At 44.9% G+C, this 19,230-nt stretch overlaps 1 protein-coding gene across 13 annotated transcripts; it reads right to left on the bottom strand.

Moving 5' to 3' along the window:
* Positions 1–759: 759 nt before the first annotated feature.
* On the bottom strand, positions 760–15,094 carry LOC140615757 (uncharacterized). 13 transcript variants are annotated; one of them, XR_012016246.1, is made up of 5 exons: positions 14,922–15,094; positions 13,347–13,513; positions 11,163–11,780; positions 8,196–8,299; positions 760–5,669 (listed from the first exon to the last, which is right to left on the bottom strand). XR_012016246.1 is itself a non-coding variant. In XM_072795603.1 (4 exons), the coding sequence occupies exons 1-4, from the start codon at positions 15,039–15,041 to the stop codon at positions 5,515–5,517; spliced, it is 549 nt and encodes a 182-aa protein (XP_072651704.1). In that variant the 5' UTR covers positions 15,042–15,094; the 3' UTR covers positions 760–5,514. The 13 variants fall into 13 exon arrangements, 8 of the variants coding, with proteins under 8 accessions (XP_072651704.1, XP_072651705.1, XP_072651702.1 ...); XR_012016243.1 differs by lacking the exon at positions 11,163–11,780 and adding an exon at positions 6,174–7,482 and having other exon boundaries at positions 8,196–8,302; XR_012016244.1 differs by lacking the exon at positions 760–5,669 and adding an exon at positions 5,714–7,482.
* Between the last annotated feature and the right edge of the window lie 4,136 nt (positions 15,095–19,230).

Below are 19,230 nucleotides of genomic sequence, written 5' to 3'. Positions count from 1 at the left end.
GGGAAAAATAACAAGGCAGGAAATAACAAATGTTGGAGAGGATGCGGAGAAAAGGGAACCCTCTTGCACTGTTGGTGGGAATGTGACCTGATGCAGCCACTCTGGAAAACTGTGTGGAGGTTCCTCAAAGGGTTAAAAATAGACCTGCCCTAGACCCAGCAATTGCACTGTTGGGGACTTACCCCAAAGATTCAGATGCAATGAAACGCCGGGACACCTGCACCCCGATGTTTCTAGCAGCAATGTCCACAATAGCCAAACTGTGGAAGGAGCCTCGGTGTCCATCGAAAGATGAATGGATAAAGAAGATGTGGTCTATGTATACAATGGAATATTCCTCAGCCATTAGAAACGACAAATACCCACCATTTACTTCCACGTAGAGGGAACTGGAGGGTATTATGCTGAGTGAAGTAAGTCAATCGGAGAAGGACAAACAGTGTATGTTCTCATTCATTTGGGGAATATAAATAATAGTGAAAGGGAATATAAGGGAAGGGAGAAGAAATGTGTGGGAAATATCAGAAAGGGAGACAGAACATAAAGACTCCTAACTCTGGGAAACGAACTAGGGGTGGTGGGAGGGGAGGAGGGTGGGGGGTGGGGGTGAATGGGTGACGGGCACTGAGGGGGGCACTTAACGGGATGAGCACGGGGTGTTATTCTGTATGTTGGTAAATTGGACACCAATAAAAAATTAATTTATTAAAAAAAATTCTAAGCTGCAGTGAATTGTGTTGCAAATTCAATGAACAAGTATTGAAGACCTAACCACTTCAAAACTTTTTATTATTTCTATGGCTCTGGGAGTTGACTGGGCTCGGTGAGTAGTTCTCACTCAGAGTCCCTCACATGGTTTTGGTCAATGTTGGCTGGGGCTGCAGTCATTGGAGGGGTTGGTCAGCGCTGGACATCCAAGATGGTGCATTCATGTAGCTGACAACTTATGCAGTTGTTTGGGTTGTTGGCTGTGGCCCTTCTGTGTAGGTTGGGCCCCATTTCTGCCATATTCTATTGGTCAAAGCTGACACAAGACCTTCTTAGTAGAAGCAGGCAGAGAGAAATCATCTTCATCTCTTGCTGAAGCAGTGGTGAGTTCCCAATGCAGAAGAGTTTGTGGGATGGAGATATCATTGTGACTGTCTTTGGAAAATTCCATCTTCCCCCCAGGCACAATAATTCACATCTTTCCCACATGCAAAAATATTGTCACCCTTTTGCAGTGCTCCCAAAGCTTATGAGGATCAGATGGGAAGGCCTGTCATCTAAATACAGTGCAGGCACAACTGGCTCCCTCCTCAGGTGGGGTTCCTCAAATAGTTTCCTGTCAACAGGAATACCTGTGAACTAAAAAGACAGGCTATCTGCTCCCTACACATGTGCACCAAATATACAATGGGGTGTACAAGATACCTGTAGGAGACACTCTTGCTCAAAAAAGGCAGGGGGATTTTACATGCTTTTAGAAATTCAGGCTGACGTTAAAGTGCTTTTAATGAGAAAAAAAAAAAAAGCAGTGGGGAATGGGAGGCATATAGAAGTCACTGGTCTATAGCAATTCTGAAATACAGCCAGATATATGTGTCCTGTTCTATCTTGGGGCATAGCCCTGCCTTCGGGGATTTACTTTCCATGGTTCTATGCTCTGAATCACCCTTTTCTTTGCTACTAGAAATGGTTCCTATTTGCCAGTGAATAGCTTCCCTTGCCTGCTTCCTGCCCATATAAATTTGAAGGTCTAGAGGCTTCTTTCCATTTTTTAATCATCTCTGCCCATTTTAGTACAGACTGGTGGTGCAGTCATCAGTTCAAACTCATAAGCACGTTATGGGTTTCCTAGGAATTGTGTGGAATTTACTAAAGCCACACTCACAAATATTTTGGAGACAGGACCCTGTCTGGTTCAGGCTTAAAGTTAGGACTCTCTGGGGCACCGTTAAAATTCTTAGAAATTGCTTGACTAGCTGAGAGGTCTAGGAGGCACACCCTTGAGTGTTTCTGAAGTCTGAAAATAGAGCCACATCCTTGAGAGAGTCTTCGGTCAACCTACTTTGTGAATAATTTGCTCTCTGGGGAGGGTGCGAACATCAGGCAGTTGGATTTGGAAACTAGAAAGTCCTGGATTCTCTTCATTTTCTCTAAATTATACCTGAAACCTAACAGTTTCCTCTTCCTGTTCATTTCTATCTGCCCCTTGTCATCCATGGCTAAGAGGATTCAGTTGACACTTCCAACAGCCTGCCTGAAATCTCCTTAGCCAGTTTCACTCTCCATCAGTTATATCTTTTATTTTCCACATTACTGCAGGTGGCAGCCTTGCCAACTTTCTACCGCCACATCTCTCCTGTCTTATCTCCAGCTTCCAACGACGATTTTCTCACTGTCAATAATTTTCTCACTGTTCTCATGGAGCCAAAAAACAATCTTCCTGAGACTCTGGAGGCCACGGCCCATTCCAAAGCCAGTATCATCTGGTTCAAGTTTTTAATGGCAACACCCCCACTCCCGTTACCCATTTCTGTCCTGGGTATCTACATCTTTGCAGCATACCATCCAAAAACTTCATGTCTTATAGCAGCAGTGTTTTATGTTTTTTTTGTTCTGACTGGTCACTGATGAGTGGTGCTCCCTGGAGGGTCTTCCACGTGCCTGCAGTTAGAGGTTGACTAGAGCTCATATTCTGATATGGCCGAGGCAGATGTACAGAGAGAGATGAAAGAGAAAAGTCAGAGTTGAATCTTGAAAGGTGAATATGCCTGATCAAGGAATTTAAACTCTAAAACATAGTCAGTGGAGAGTCCTGGAAGGATTTTGAGCAAGAAAGTGATGTTATCATGTCTTTCGTAAGAGAAGAAAATGAGAAGCAGTGTGAGCACAGGACAGGGGAACAGCCAGGTGGAAGCTTGTTAGAAGCTGAGCAGAAGGTATAGGTGGAAGCAAAGAAGAGGACTGGAGAGGAAAACCTGATGTGTCAGGATAAGAAGTCATGTTGAGGCTCACCTGTTTTTTCCATCACTTCTGCTTATCTTCTATCTGAAGGCTAGAATGGAGTCATTTTCCTCTTAACACATCCTGAACAGTAGTACTCTGGGCAGTTAGTGGTTTAAGAATATTTAGAATTATGTGGGTTTTTTTTAAGAATTATGTTTTAGTAGCCCTAAGAGAGTCTTATTTTATCCCTAAGTCCTTCAGAGGATACCATTTGCAGATCTAAGACCATGATGCCCTCATGTCCTGGTCATATTCTGAATTTGGGTCATACATACCCTCTGCCATTGACTTGTTGGCTGGATTCCCATTTTTGACCACTTCCGCCTCCTTAAAACACTCTCACCCTTCCATGTCCATGGCAACCCAGTCTCACTCTCCTACCTCTCAGCCTGTGTCTGTCTTTTTTTCTTTTAAGATTTTATTTATTCATTCATGAGAGACAGAGAGAGAGGCAGAGACACAGGCAGAGGGAGAAGCAGGCTCCATGCAGGGAGCCCGATGTGGGACTTGAACCCAGGACCCTGGAATCATACCTCAAGCTGGAGGCAGATGCTCACACTGAGCCACCCAGGCGTCCCTCAGCCTGTGTCTTTCTGTCATAGATGGTCCCCATCTCTACATGGCAGTGACACGCTGGAGCTGCCAGAAGCCCCATCCTAGGCTTTCCTCACTTCTCATTCCATACTCTTTTCTTGGAAACTTGATATTATATTCAGTGGCTTCCAGCATTTCCTTGCTCCCATGACTCTCGTGACTGTTAGGACGGGGTTTGACCAGAGTTGACAGTAATTCAAAATATTATAAAAATGCATTTCTTTTTAGGGACTTGTCTCCTGTCTTGTTGTTCTGCCATTCTCAACATCGGACCTTTACCTCATACTCCAAGATGGAGCCTTGGGTTTAAGCCACCACAACCACATGTCTGCCGGCAGGGAGACATAAATGTGTCTTTCCAGTTAGGATTCTTTATGGACGTCATGCTTGACACTTTCTATATTTCATTGGTTAATATTTAGCCAGGCGACTACCCCAGCTCCAGAAAGGTTTGGAATATATGGTGGCCAGGCAGAAATGAGATGTTCTAATACTGACAAAGAAGGGATGCGTGAATGGTAGTCTTTGCTATCATCTCCCAAATGTATATATACTCCCAGGTCAGCCTTCTCTACAGCTCCTGCCACTTTGGTATGCAAAGACATCTCAAACCAAATATCCAAGACTGAGCACATGGTCTCCCCCAGGCCTGTTCTATTTTTTGTGTTTCCTTTCTCAGGGAGGGGCACCATGCTATATCTAGCTGGGCAAGCGAGAAACCTAGGAGCCATCCTGGATTCTTAAGATAGATAGATAGCTGGTTCACAATTCATCCTTGCCATGGCTTCTTTGTGGCAGTTTAATTCCCTGCCCCCACTGTTTTTGGGCTTTGTCAATTGGTATCCTTTGGCCAATGGTATACGAGTAGACAATTTCTGGGCCTTGTCCAGCTAGAGGCTTGAAATATACTTGCCTGTTTTCACTTGGCCTCTTGCCCTTCTGCTGTCTGCCATGGAAAAGCTTGCCCCCATATAACTATTAGTCCTTAAAAAAGAGACATATGGACCAACTGTGACTGGAGGCAGAAATGCCTAACCTATCTAGAGACTTCTAACAAGGAAAAAATAAAGGGTTACTCTAAGCTACTGAGAATTGGGGGTTGTTATTCAACATTACAGTGGAAACCATTGTAACTGTTGTTCCATTGTGGCAGAAACCTAATTAATGCAGTTACCTTGTACATCCTTATCTGCTCCTTCAGTTACATCTCTGGAATCCAATCACTTCCCTCCAGTCCCAGTGTCACCATCTTAGCCCAAGCTATGGCCACTTTTTGTGTGCACCACTGCAATAAGCTCTGGTCTGGTCACACAGACCTTCAGCTCTGGCCCCTTGACATTCAGCTCCCTATCCAGCAGCCAGATTAACCTTTGAAAATAACCAATCTCATTTATAACAGGGCTAGGGTTTGCCACTATCTTGATCTGAGTGATTCTGTTACTCTCACCCCTGTACAGATAATGAGGGGGCTTTCCCATCCACAGTGTCTGTCACTGTGCCCCATTTGACTATATCCTGGTTGCTATTTTACTGCTCTGGGAAAGGGAACTGTGTGTGTTGTGAGCTGGGGGATAGTTTGTGTGAGTTGAAAGGTGATTATCACTCCTGCTGGGCAACTGATGGGTGAAGTGCAGACAGTGAGAAAGACAGCTCAGGCCAGGCCACCTTCAGACAGCACGGCTCTCCAACAGGTACAGTCTTCAGGTGTTGCTAGGTCCCCACCTGGCTCTCTGATGCTTGCTGGGACAGAGGTGTGGCAGTGTCTCCATGCTGATGCTGCCCTCTATGTGGTTGCTGCTGGCCAGGAAATGCCTTTGACCTCAGCACTCTTGCTTCTCATCACTTCCCTCCTCCCACGGGAGAGTCCAGTTTATTATCTACTCATTTAAGTGAACTTCAGTCCCCTGATCTCTTCAGGACGTTGCTTTTTTATTCACTAAGAGCTCTGCTTGTACAAATCAAAGTTTTGGCTTTTACAACTATTATCTCTGAAGTGAAAGTCAGTGGTTGAACCTTGACACAATCTTTGTCTTTACTTTTACTATCCAGGAAAGCACTCTTAATTCTCCCCAGGAATAGATGAGCTGGTTTAGAAATGCAAAAGAAGAAAAGCACAGAAAAACATGAATATATTTGAAAAACACTTCATTGCAGGATAATGCCCCTGCTCTTCACCCACTTAAAACTATTCAACAATTTCCTGTTGAACTTAAGATAAAGAATACAATCTTAAATATTGTCCCAAAGAGCTTGAATGGTCTAGCTTTTGCCTTTCCAGCTAATTGTCTACCTGGAGGTTTGAACGCCAGCCTCTCCAGCCTGCTCTAGATACCTTCAAAAAGCTCTTTCTCCCATTGGACCTTCCTTCCATCCACCCTTGACTCCCATTCCTCCTTCCTCTGGAAAGGACCTCTAGATTGCTCCCTGCCTCCCCACCCTCCTGCCTCCTTGTTTCCTCTGTATAAACTCCCCAAGCCTGACTCCTTTTATCCAAGGTGCTTCTTTCTGTTGCTGATTATATGGTTACTATCGCTTTCTCCCCGAATCTGTAAGTTGCTAGAGAACTGATGTGTCCCTGTCTTTCTCACCACTGGTCTTCAGTGAATGAATGAATGAATGGATGAGATAGATGGATGAATGGATGGCTGGACGCAGGGATGGTAGTTACTCATTCAAGATGATCTTGTGGGGTGCCTGGGTGGCACCGTCAGCTGGGCATCTGACCCTTGGTTTTGAATCAGGTCATGATCTCAGGGTCTTGAGATCAAGCCCCACATCGGGCACCATGCTCAGCATGGAGTCTGCTTGAGATTCTCTCTCTCTTTCTCTGGCCCTCCCACTTGCAACTCTGGGTCCTGATCCAATTTGGTCCATCAGAGTGAACAATGAGGAGAGCTGACCTTATGAATGGCCAGAATACATAAAGGCCTATTTGGAAAAATTTGAGGTGGGACAATTAAGTCCTTCTAAATCACCCTCTCCCACCCTTTGGAAGTTTTCACATTTGATGTTATTCCTTTGAGTTCCAGAATCTTCTACCAACATCAGATAATCTAAAAAGAGTTCAGTCTTCATGAACTATACATTAGGCAGCTGAATTCACAGCTGAGTCCCGGAGATCAGCTGAGTCCCGGAGATCAGGGCAAAGGTAGTTGGATGTCAATGAAATGGAGAGGTGGGAAGGGACACGGAGATTGTGACGAAGACCCTGGAAGAGAAGTCAACACATCAAAGCTGTCATCGGCCTCACAGACTTGCCAAGCTCTGACGCTTTTACTTTCATGCTTCTCGTGATCCAGCAAAAAAGTCATTTCGTTGTTTTGATTTCTTGCTCCCAAGGAATAAAGATACAAAAACAAATAGGGGAAACTTCTTTAGCGACAAATGGAAGCACATGGACATAGAGACCAAGTGTTTAGCATTTGAATATATCACTTGGAAAGCTTCACTCATTGGCCTGTTTATTCATTAAAGAAACACTATTGTTGATCCTGGACCGGGCACTGTACTAGGCAGTGGAAATAGACAATGAACAAAGCAGACACTGTTCCTCCTCCCACAGAATAGTGGGGACTTTCCACAAGGGCTTTTAGAGAAAAAGACATATGTTCTTCTGGGTCTGCCCGGATGCCCATGGCTTATAACTGCCTGGAAGTGTTGGGACATAGAGATTTGGGGAAAGTTGGGGAATATATTCTATTCCTGGGAGGCCCAGGGAACTTTGAAGGGTAAAGGAAACAATATTCTTCTTTCCCATCTTTCTTCGTTTTGGTGACAGGACCAGGCACGATGAGGGGAGAGGGGGAAGAAGGCTGGATGCTGAACTCCAGGAAATGTCATCATTGTGGTTTGAGTGACTCTGATGGCCTGATGCCAGCCTGCAGCTTTGAAGCTTTGCTGCAAATAGAGAAGAGAGGCCCAATCTGCAAAAGAGAGTTTAACTGGCTGGTGATGAGAATCAGTTACATTTGTGGCATCTTATTTCACTTATTTCCTTTTGTTCCTGAAATGCAATTCCTACCCTTCTTCAGTTACATAAGAGCTGGAATCTTCATGCTCTAGCATCTTAGCTTTAATGAAATCGCTCCACTCCTTTTCTTACATGTAGTACACATCCTTTCCGCCAGGCCATCACAGAGGGCATGTACAAAGTAAAGCCACTCTGCAACTGCAGTAACAGCCACATAATCTGTTCCTATAGCTCTGCGTTGCTTTGAAAGATCAATATTACTTTATTGGCAATTTCCTATAACATGGTTAGTTTAACAAAATACAATTTGAAAAATAAAAATGTGAGCATGACTGTATCCTTACAAGTTCTCCTTCATTTCCTGTCCTCTGATGTTTCGTAGGCTTTTTCATGTCCTACTTCATTGCTGGCTAAGCGAGAAAGCCAAGAAAAGCTGGCCTCGAGCCATGTGAGAAGAAAGGGTGTGGTAGTCAGGGTGTCTCAGTTGTGAGTGATAGAAACACAACTTGAGCTAGCCCATGTGAAAATGGTGTGGAGGGAGGGTTGGGGCTTGTTAACGGAAGAAGCAGGAGGTGTCTCTGGCCAAGAAATGAGCAGTTGTCTACCTTAGAGGTCAAAAGCAAGTGGTTCCATCTCTTACCTGCCCACACCAGTGCAATTATGAGGATAGTGGTGATGAAGTTGGAGAGGAAATGACTGTTCTGTCTTCTTGCCCAGTGATGTGGGGCTCTGTCCTGGACTCCCCTGCTTGGCAAATAAGACACAGAAAGGCTGTTTACACAGGCTGTACCTGCTTCCTCACTGCCCATACCTGCTTTTACTCTGAAACTGTGTGGCTAGATTACCGACAACCTCCGTATTGTTCAATCTAATGGACTTGTTGGTCTTTATGTCGACATTTCAGATACGCTTGACCACCTCTTTCTTCTTGAAGCACTATTCCTTTGGCGTCGAGGACACCCCACTGTCCTTGTTTTGCTTTTGCTGCTCTGACCCATTGGTCATTCTGTTCTGCTGGCTTCTCTCCTCCTTTTGTTCCCTCAATGTTGGACTCTGTCTAGGCTTGGTCTGGGCCCCCTCTTCCAGCCTCTTCCTGTGCTTTCTCCTTAAGTAGTTTCATTTACCAACATTTCAACTTAGGTGGCTCCTTGGCATCTCAAACTTAGTATATAAAATAGGCCTACAGAACCCTTGATGTTTTTCTGCCCACCCCAGCCTCCTTGGTCCACATTTGGCTCTCTCTCACTTCTCAGTATGAAGCCCCTGCCATCTCCCACCTAATGCCCCCAAGTTACTGGGGACCATCCTTGATCCCTTGCATTTCCCTTCTTCTCTATCAAACCCAATAGCAAGTCCTGTTGGCTGACCTTCAAATTGATCTGCTGTGAGCCTGTTTCCCTGAGGTCTCCACCACACAATCTGGGTCAAAGCTACTACTGTCAGGTCTCCTGTGGTTAATCAAGTGGCCTTTTAACTGGTCTCACTACTTCTTCTTTTGCCTGTTCCAATGTATTTTCCACAGAGTATTCTTTGCAGGGCAAATGATGTCAGTTCGCTACTCAAAATCCTTCAATGATGTTCCACTGCCCTAACGATAAAGGTCAACATCATCTCCAAATCCCCCAGGTGCTGCCTCTTCTAATTCCTCTTAACTTTATGACCTTATCCCTGCCTGTCTCTTACTCAGTCACTCTGTCTCAGGCACACAGGCCATTCCTAAGTTCTTAGAATACACAAAGCTTTTTCCTGCCCCAGGGCCTTTGCACTCACTTTTCCTTCTGCCTGAACGACTTTCTTCTATTGCCTATTCATTGTCATCTTTGAGTTGTGACTCAGCCAAAATGTCACTTCCTCAAAAAGACCATTATTGATCACCTTATTCTCTGCTCTAGCATTCTGTCATTTCCTTCCATGTACATATCATCATTTGCAATTATTTGTTCATTTAATTGTCTATTGACCTTCATATTAGACCATAAGCATCACAAAGACAGGAATAATAACATCTGTCACTTATCCTGAATGCCTAGCAGAACACCTGGCAGATAATATGTGCTCAAGGAATGGTTTTTGCATGAATAACATAAAAATAGCATCAAAGATCATGAATAGTATGTCACTGAAGGCTCTAGTTTTGACTACTGAACTATAGATACTTTTGTGGGTGGAGGTTTTTTGGAAAATATTTAAATAATTTGGAATTGGGATCATACATTTTCTTAAGATGTACTCAGAGAATTCCATGCTGGATTAATTTTCAAATAGAACAAAAGCTTGCATTTCTGTAGAGAAGAGCAGGAGAATGTCTATGGGAAGACTCTTACTCCAATTTCAAAAGTTTCTAGTAAGCAAGATATATGTGGAATATCCTTGAGATTAATATGGAAACTGAATTAGAATCTCTACAGGCAACAAAGCAAAAAGGGTAAGATAAAACTGAGATGCTCTTTGAGGGGATAAAACTATGACTTAGCTGTCAGCAAAAACTTTCAGCTCCTGACCACCATCCTCCCCGCAAGGCCCAAAAAGTTATTTTAAAAGAATCCTTCGAGTTATCAAATAGGGGGCAAGATCATGTGAAGGACAGAATCTGGTTTATAGCCATCTTCTGACAATTTCTTAGATTAGCAGAAGATGAAAACAAGCTTTCCCGGTAGCTGTGTTCACCATCTTTTTTTTTTTAAGATTTATTTATTTCTTTATGATAGACACAGAGAGAGAGAGAAAGAGAGAGAGAGAGAGAGGCAGAGACACAGGAGGAGGGAGAAGCAGGCTCCATGCCGGGAGCCCGACGCGGGACTCGATTCGGGGACTCCAGGATCACACCCTGGGCCAAAGGCAGGCGCTAAACCGCTGAGCCACCCAGGGATCCCCTGTGTTCACCATTTGACAGTGGTATCATGGGACCACTTTGTTTCTTAAGAAAAAGCTCTGAAAAAAAAAAGATCAATTATTGATAATTAGTGTGTTTCCTTTTACACAGTTTTTGCTTATTTTCCAAACACTTCAATTTTTAGTGAGGTTGCCTAATAATTTAATGTTTGAATAATAAAAAAACAATTATAAGTGCTTTTCTTGCTACTTGCAATATGTCTATAATTTCTCGGATGTGTAAGGTATAAAATATTTGTTTTCACAATTTTTTTATTTAATACATTTTGCAGTCATAAAAATATCAGTGTTAATGCCAGGGTGCCTGAGTGGCTCATTGGTTAAACAACTGCCTCAGCTCATGATCTCAGGGTCCTGGGATTGAGTCCTGGGTTGGGCTTCCTGCTCAACAGGGAGTCTGCTTCTCCCTCTGCAACCCCCCCCCCCACTCATGCTCTCTCTCTCTCTTTCCCTAATAATAAAATCTTTAAAACATTATCAGTGTTAATGTCAATACTTTATTATTAACAAATGTAAAGTGATATTGACAACATGCCCACTTTGTTGTTTGGTTTCAAGTCCTGTGATCACTATTCTTGCTTGGCCCCAGCAGCCAGCAGCAGTGAGAGGAGGAGACTGGCCAGCCATTAGGCACCCTGTTTATTACATGATGCTTCACACTGATTGGAAAGTTTGACCTTGATCAGGTTTGTTGATCAAGGTGTTCATAGCTCACCTGCTCCTATCTTGCCTGGGCTGGTATGCCTGATCCAAACTGAGGTCATGTGGCTTTTCATCCAGAGGAAGAGGATAGACCTTCGTGTCACATGTGGTCAATCACTACAAGGTCAATCACTACATTACCTATGGTGTGGGTGGCACTGGTACTCCATTTCAGTTGAGGGCACTAGGGCTTAGAGAGGTTAGGTAGTTTTCCCAAGGTCCGTCAGCTACTGTGTGTAGGGACCAGGAGCTGAGCCCATGCTAGTCTGACACCAAATCCTTTTTGGCTCTGTCTCCCTAGCTCAAGGCAGGAACCACCAAAAACACAGCCTCAGCCTTTCTAAGAGAAAAGGAGGAAGAATCAAAGTGGTTTTGTGTTGTACTAAAACTGTGATGAAACTTCAGAGTCCTGTTGTGGGCTGCAGACGGTGAAGAGTGATTTTGACAACAGACTTGGCTACCATTCAGAGGCACCCTCCCTTCTACAGCTTGCTCTTAGCCCAATATAAAATGGAGAAGGGTCTTCTCTTTCTCACTCTTGCCTTCAAAGATGGTTAATCCACTAGGAGGTGAGGTGAGGAGAACCTCATCTCTGGGAACATCTAGGGAGGCTTTCATCAAGCTCAAGTTCCTATAAAAAATTTAATTGCAGATATTCCAGTTATTAAGTTGTATAATAAGTACTCCTGCTCTTGCTGCTAACACTGCTACCACTGGTTAAGGTTCTCAGATACCTAACTCAACTCTCTGTCACTGCAGCTTTGTGGTGGATTCATGATCTGCTGAGAACATGGCAGAGCTTTGGAGAGAGCTCTGATACGGTTGTGTTGATGGCACCTGAAAATGAAAGTGTTTATTGCTTTCAGCGTCCGCCACCACAGAAGTCACATTTTAATCAGTATTCTAAATATTTAAAATACTTAAATTATCACTGTATTTAGTTAAAGTGGTGTATTCTAACGACAACCTAGTTGGAACTTACTATCAACTCGCATTAGGACATTCTGTACACGGCTTGCCTCAAATGGATTTTTAACTAAAACTCATAGATTTGTTTTAATCGGCACACATTCTTTCAGATTACTGTGTTTGCCTCCAATAAAAGCTAGCCACTGCTAAATTGAATGGGTAAAATGTGCAAATAATAATTGACAAAACATTCATGCCTCGTTAAAGTAAATACCCTTTGGAAATAGAATAAAACAATAGTATGTATGGAAAGTATTGTAAAACACAGCTAAATCTCTCCAAGGTAATGGCAAATCAGAGGGGCTGTCACAGCTCGTATGTCACTCACTGTCAGAAGTAAATGGTATCAGCCTTTCTTAACCTAGGATTTGACTTTAATGCAAAACAATTTGGCCCCATACCAAGTTACAATAAAATGCAAATGGTGGCCAGGCCTTGTACCTTCCCAAGACTGGAACTAAAGAACAAAGAAGTGGATCCCCACCAGGCCTTACTGGCAACACTCAATTGACATTTTAGGGAATTAAGCACCAATAAATCAGAAATCAACTTGGGTTTGGGTGTAAGTTGTACATGTTGAAGAAAGCAGCATTGCTCTACTGGAGTTTTGGGTTTTGTTTCTTATCATTGAAACTATGACATGAAGGAATATGGCCCCACTGAATTCTTGAACCGAGGATTTTGGTTATTTTTGCATTGTCAAAGGCATGGCAGTTTATTCAAGCTGATAAAACTGTTCCTGTTCCCTCATGAATTTAAAGAAACTGGACTATATAAACTACTAACTAGACATAAAGAGCTATGTTTTTTTAAGTAAAGGCTTTCCTAGCAAGCACTGTCAACAATTTAAAAATATATCAATAAGGAAAATGTTAAAATACAGAATGTCTCAGAGACATACAATTAAGTTAAAAAGTGCATAATAATATATATGATACCACAAGATTTATAAGAAAGAATCCTCTTTATGCATATATTCACATACTCCAAATTATAACGAGGGCTCCATGGGAAGAGGAGATGACTGTGGGGCAGGAAGGGGAAGGATTTGTGTCTTATATTGAAGGTAGATATTAAGAAGCAAAACAAAACTAGGTGCAAATGGGCAAACAAACAAATAAGAACCTGGAGGATCCTAAATATTAACACTATGTATTAGATTTTTAGTGCTGCCACAACAAAAAAGCATAGACCCAGTGGCTTGAATAACAGAGATTTAGTTTCTCACCTGTTCCGGAGGCTGAGAGTCCGAGACCAGGGTGCGGGCGGGCTTGGTTTCTCTTGAGGCCTGTCTCCTGGGCTCGCAGGGGGCACTTCCTCCCTTTGTTTCCACGTGGCATCTTCTTCATGTGGCTCATTCCTGGGGGCTGTCCCTGTCTGTACCAATCTCCTCTTCTAAAAACACCACACACATCAGACTAGGTCATGCCCTAAAAGCTGCCTTGTAGCTTGAATCACCTCTCTGAAGATCCTCTCTGTACACAGTCCTGTCTTAGGGTACTAGGGCTTAGGACTTCAACAGATGAATTTGGGGGTCTCACAATTCAACCCGTGACACAGGATTTTCATTTTATTTTATTTATTTTATGGGAATTCAGGCTGCTTCTATCAAACACAACACAATTTTAATAAACCACATGAGGAAAACCATTCTTCAGGAACATTTGAACACTGATGATAGCCTTACTTCAATAAATTTCCTCAACCTTAAATTAAAGTTGTACTCTTACCATGACTGATTACTTGCAACTTAAAGTATTTTCATTTTAAATTCCTGACCAGACCGTGTGTGCTCCACAGCATATCAGCTTTAACAACAACTATCTGGTTTTATGCTAGAGAGAGGCTAACAGATACACCAAAGAGGACTTTAAAATGTGTTCTAGTGGGACACCTGGGTGGCTCAGTGGTTGAGCATCTGCCTTCAGCTCGGGTCATGATCCTGGAGTCCTGGGATTGAGTCCTGCATCGGGCTCCTGTCAGGGAGCCTGTTTCCCCCTCTGCCTATGTCTCTGCCTCTCTCTCTGTGTCTCTCATGAATAAATAAATAAAATATTTTAAAAAACGAAATAAAATGTGTTCTGGTAAACAAAAATCTCAGATACTCCAGTCTCCCTCAGCTTCACTAATAGTCCATATAGAGGGGCCCTAATTCAAAATGACCAGTGTCCTTATAAAAAGGGAAGCTTTAGACACACATGCAGCCAGGGAGAACACCATGTGATCATGAAGACCGTGGTCAGGGTGATGCTTCCACAAGCCAGAGAAGGTCAGAGTGCCAGCAAACTCCAGCAGCTAGGAGGGAGGAGTGGACTAGATCTTCCCTCATTGCCTCAGAAGGAACCGGCCCTGCCAGTGCCTTCATCTTGGACTTCTGGCGTCCGGAACCGTGAGACAAAATTTCTATGTTTAAGGCATCCAGTTTGTGGTACTTTTTTGGCAGCGCTAAGAAATTGGTAACCGTGCATATCAATAAAAAGAGTGAAAAAAGAGCCCTCTGAAAACTGTCTTCAGACAGCAGACATCACTGGGACACGTGGCTCCCCTTCCTATAAGTATTTGTTGAATTTGATTCTCTTCAGTTACTTGTCCCCTCGTGGCTTTCTCTCTTCCTGAGAAGATCACATGGGCCCATAAGTGACAGGAAGACCTGTTTGTGGCACCACACAGAGTGCTTCAGTCTACCTCTGGTAAATCAGGTGTTTGTTTCTGAGTGCTGTTGAAGTTGTCATTCGCTTAAAGTCATGCCTATCCCAGAGATGGGTTCAGATGAGAAGAAATTAGTTTTATAACTCAAACTTACCAGCACAAACTTATTTGCAGGCATAGATTTTGAAACAGCACAGCATGTGTTCCTGGGCCAGGCACAAGTGTGGTGACATTCCCTTCTGGCTCTCCACTTGTTTATCTTCTCAGAGACCATTCTCGACGTTTTGCAGCCTCAGCTACATTTCTCACTTGGGAGCTGGCCGTGGGGATCCCCGTAGCAGTTTTGGGGAACTGAGAGAGAACCAATTTGCATTTGTGGCTCATGCACTCACCCCATCCTGTGGAGGGCTAGCTTCTGAGTATTCCACTGCTTGAAATTTGGGTGTCCCAGCAGCTTGGGTCAAGTACTACAAAGTCTCGATTTTAATGTTTATTGTTTTGTTCACAATGGATGCCTTGCCTACCTGCAAATGCACCCATAAGCAAAACACAGCTAGGATGGGTTCATTTAAAAAAGAAAAAAGAAAGGGAATTCACATCTTTTGAGCACATACCAGGTGTAGGTTTCTGTGCAGACGTTAGCTCATTGAGTCTCAACAAAGATAAAACCCACTTGGAGACAAGGTATTATATCTCTATTTTCACATGGAGAAATTGGTGTTTGGAGAAGTTAAATTGCGTGCCCATTGACTCGTTTATGGTAGGCCGGGATTCAAAAACCACATCTGTCTGACTGTCAGGCTTGTGCCTTTTCCACATTACCGACAGGGTTCTAGAAAGGCTGGGCTGCCATGCAGACAAGAAGCAGAAAAGCAGGCTGGAGATTGTTGCTGTGAATGGGTGTAAAACGGAGCTGAGAGTTTCTAGGCAACCAAGGAACAGATTGCTGGGCTCTCATTTGATAAATAGGCCAAAGCAAGTCATCAAGAAAAAGAGACTTTCTGAGAAAAATCACTCAAAGATCTTTTGTAATTATGGCACCGATATAATTATGTCCAACACCTCCCACAGCTCAGAAACTGTGTGATCTCCCTCCCTTGGAAAACGGGGGCCACGATGGAGTGGGTTCAGTTGTGGGAGATGACCAGGAAGTGTGGGCAGAGTGGGGAGGTGAGTGGCAATCACTGGAAGCAGGGTGCCAAGGAGATGCCAGGCCAGAGTCGGAATGAGGGGGCCCCAGCAGGGTCTCCAAGTCACGTGGGTTAGGGCCCCGGGGGGGGGGGGGGGGGCATGCCGGCAAATGGAACCAGTGCTTGGAAAGGTCAAAGCAGACGGAAATAGGTTAAGTCTGGAGTCATCCCTGACCCAAAGGCGATCTGATTATGTGCTTTGTTCATTTTAAGTAGCCGATCTGGGGTTCACATATAAGGACGTATAAATAAACAGGCATGAGCATTTTCCAACTGGTCATTTTGGCCATCATTTTACACAGGTCTAGTTTGAGGAAGCCTTTCCTGGGGGTGGTGGTGGGGGGGGCTCGGTGGGATGCCAATCTTGGGGGAAGAGCAGTCTAAGAATAGCTGGGCCAAGTGGGTGTAAAAGCAGCTGAGCGCGAGCGGGCTCCTGTGCCCTCGGAGCCTGCAGGGAGGCAGTGACGAGCCGTCCTCCTGGGGCCCGGGAGCCCTGCAGCGGCCCGGGGATCCGAGCAGTGTTTCTCTGAAGCACGAGGGCCCTCCATGGGGTCCCGTGGGCCTCGGGGCTCCCCAGGCCTGTCACCCCGGCTCAAGCGCGGGTCTTCACAGAGCCAGGGTGGCCGGAGCCCTGTGCCCTGGGCCCGGGGGCGCGGCTCCGTGGAAGGCGTACCCAGAGCTCGTCCGGGACCCCCGGGCCGCCCTTCGCTGAGCGCTTGGCCCGCAGGCAGGGGCCTTGCAGAAGCGCCTGCTCCCATGGGCAGTGCCCCGCTCGCCAGCCCAGCGCGGGAGTTCTTCCCCACCCACCGCGGGGAACCGGTGTCCGGAGAGCGAGGGGCTGCAGAATTTGAAATAAAATGTGTTTGAGAGCCGCTTGGCTCTCTGGACCCGGCAAGTGGCTTTTCTCAGAGGTTTGAGTCTTTACAACTTGGGAACTGGAAGAGAAGGCCCCGCTCCTGTGGCTCAGCCTCCGTGTTGTGGCAAAGACAGTGAGGACTAGTTTTTCTGGGATCACAACTGGAATAGAGGAGCCGAGACTGTGGCCTGCTCTGACTGTGGGTGTGGTGCTCCCCCATCCGATAAAGAGGACCAGCGGGGACCTCAGAGGGCGCAGGGGTGTAAAAGCTTCAGGGGAGACCCGGCTGGCTCTGGCTTTGGAATTGGAGGTGGGGGAGAGGGAGACCCACCAGGGGAAAGGGGAGGGGGAAAGCAGGCACCGGGCAGGGGCTCCTGGGGCCAGAGGGGAGACCAGCCTGGGGAGAAGGGAGACCTAAAGCTGAGTGGTGTTGGTTAGAGGTTTGGATTGCAGGGACACCTGGCTGGCTCAGTGCTTGAGCTTCTGCATTTGGCTCAGGGTGTGATCCCAGGGTCCTGGGATTGAGTCCTTCATCCAGCTCCTGGCAGGGAGGCTGCTTCTCCCTCTGCCTGTGTCTCTGCCTTTCTTTCTCTGTGTCTCTCATGGATAAATAAATACAATCTTTAAAAAAAAATTTTTTTAAAAGAAGTAAGGATTGCAGAACCCAGGGCCCTAGCTAGTTAGGTAAGTGGAGGGGACACAGCAGCACGTATTACTCAGAAAGGGGAAACAGCAAGCATGTTGTTTCCAAGCTGAGCCTCTGAGAATGACTCCCTCAGCCTCCCTGGAACCCTGGGCTCTAGGAGAGCTGAGGCCTCTGGCAGGATCAGAAAGCTGGAAGTCACACCAGGAAGTCACTGCTTCCAAACCAGAACCCATCACCCCTGCCGCAATCCGGGCTGGTAAAGTGGATGCTCCGTGCCCTGTTTCTCTTTCCACATACCTCAGTTTCGAATCCAAATACACTTGGGAGCACCCGACAGGAGGAAACACATCCAAGCTGGAACCTAACTGTGCGGGAGTCAAGAAAATGTGGTTTGGGCCTTCACTTGTGCAGCTTGTTGGAATGCTAGAGAGGTTTGGAATGGATGTTGGACAAGCCAGTCCACTGTATTCCTCCACTGTACAGATGGAGACCCTGGGGCCCCAAGATGGAGACCTGTGCCTGGGAGCTTAGGTTCATGTGGTCAGAAGTAAGGAGTCACTGATGAGTGCTTAGCCACAGGAGAGTCAGGAAGACAGTGTTTTCTTTATTTAAATTTTAGTTAGTGGACATACAGTGCAATATTGGTTTCTGGAGTAGAATTCAGTGATTCATCACTTACACACAACACCCAGTGCTCATCATAAGTGCCCTCTGTAGTACCGATCACCCATCTAGCCCATCCCCCACCCACCTCTCTCCATCAACCCTCAAATTATTTTCTATCATTAAGAGTCTCTTATGGTTTGTTTCCCTCTCTTCTTTTTTTATTTTTCCCCTTCCCATATTTTCATCTGTTTTCTTTCTTAAATTCCACATGGGTCATACAGCATATGCCTTTCCCTGACTGACTCATTACACTTAGCATAATACCTTCTAGCTCCTTCCACATTATTGCAAATGGCAAGAATTTCACTTTTTGGTGGCCAATAGTCCATTGTGTTTATATACATTTTCAACATCCATTCATCAGTCGATAGACAGTTGGACTCTTTCCATAGTTTGGCTATTGTTGATAATGCTGCTGTAAACATTGGGTGCATGTGTCCTTCTGAATCTGTATTTTAGGAAGCCAGTGATTTTTAAAAGACTTACTTAAAAACATTATTCAGCTAAATTTGTCTCCAAGAAGTCTTGGGTAAAAAGGACTATGCAGGAGATCATTGATTCACTATTCTAATAACAGAGATATTGATGGCACAGAGTGGGGCAGTGGGGGTCAAAAGGAAGAGAATAGCAACAGCAAGTTGGGAATATTTGACAACTGATGAGGTGAGTAACAAAATGAATCTTAAACTGTGCAGAAAGACTATATCACCAGTCCTTGAACTCTCAGTATCTCCTTCAGTGCATGGCATGTAGTAGGTGTCCATCCAATAAATGATAAGCAAGTGAACGAGAAAGATAAGTCAAAGACGGTGAGTGATTGTCAAAAGGCAGGTGAGCAAATAACTGCTTAAAACAGTGAGTCTGTCACTTCTGCTTTTATTCCATCTTTGTGACCAGTAGCCTGAGAAGTAAATAGAGCACTTTATAAAGAGTCAAGGAGGAGAGTAAGGAGCTTGCAGGGTAGAGAAAGGGGAGAAAGTAACCAATAGAGTTGAGCACTCCTAGCCAGGTGGAGAGAACCCTGACTTCAGACACTCAGTGACACACCAGCAGAGAGGGCAGGGTGGAGCTTCTCCACAAGGTCTGCATGCCTCTGCAGCTGACC

The sequence above is a fragment of the Canis lupus genome, chromosome 24 (genome assembly GCF_048164855.1).
Source record: "Canis lupus baileyi chromosome 24, mCanLup2.hap1, whole genome shotgun sequence".
Classification (NCBI taxonomy): Eukaryota; Metazoa; Chordata; class Mammalia; order Carnivora; family Canidae; genus Canis; species Canis lupus.
This window is presented reverse-complemented; position numbering and strand designations above follow the sequence as displayed.

Coding starts and splice junctions, on each gene's coding strand:
- LOC140615757 (XM_072795599.1), bottom strand. CDS start 15,041: ATGGTCTCTGAGAAGATAAACAAGTGGAGAGCCAGAAGGGAATGTCAC. Junction 13,514..14,921: donor CTGCAAATAAGTTTGTGCTG/GTAAGTTTGAGT, acceptor TGGTGTTTTTAG/AAGAGGAGATTGGTACAGAC. Junction 8,303..13,346: donor ACTCTCAGCCTCCGGAACAG/GTGAGAAACTAA, acceptor TTATTTGCCAAG/CAGGGGAGTCCAGGACAGAG.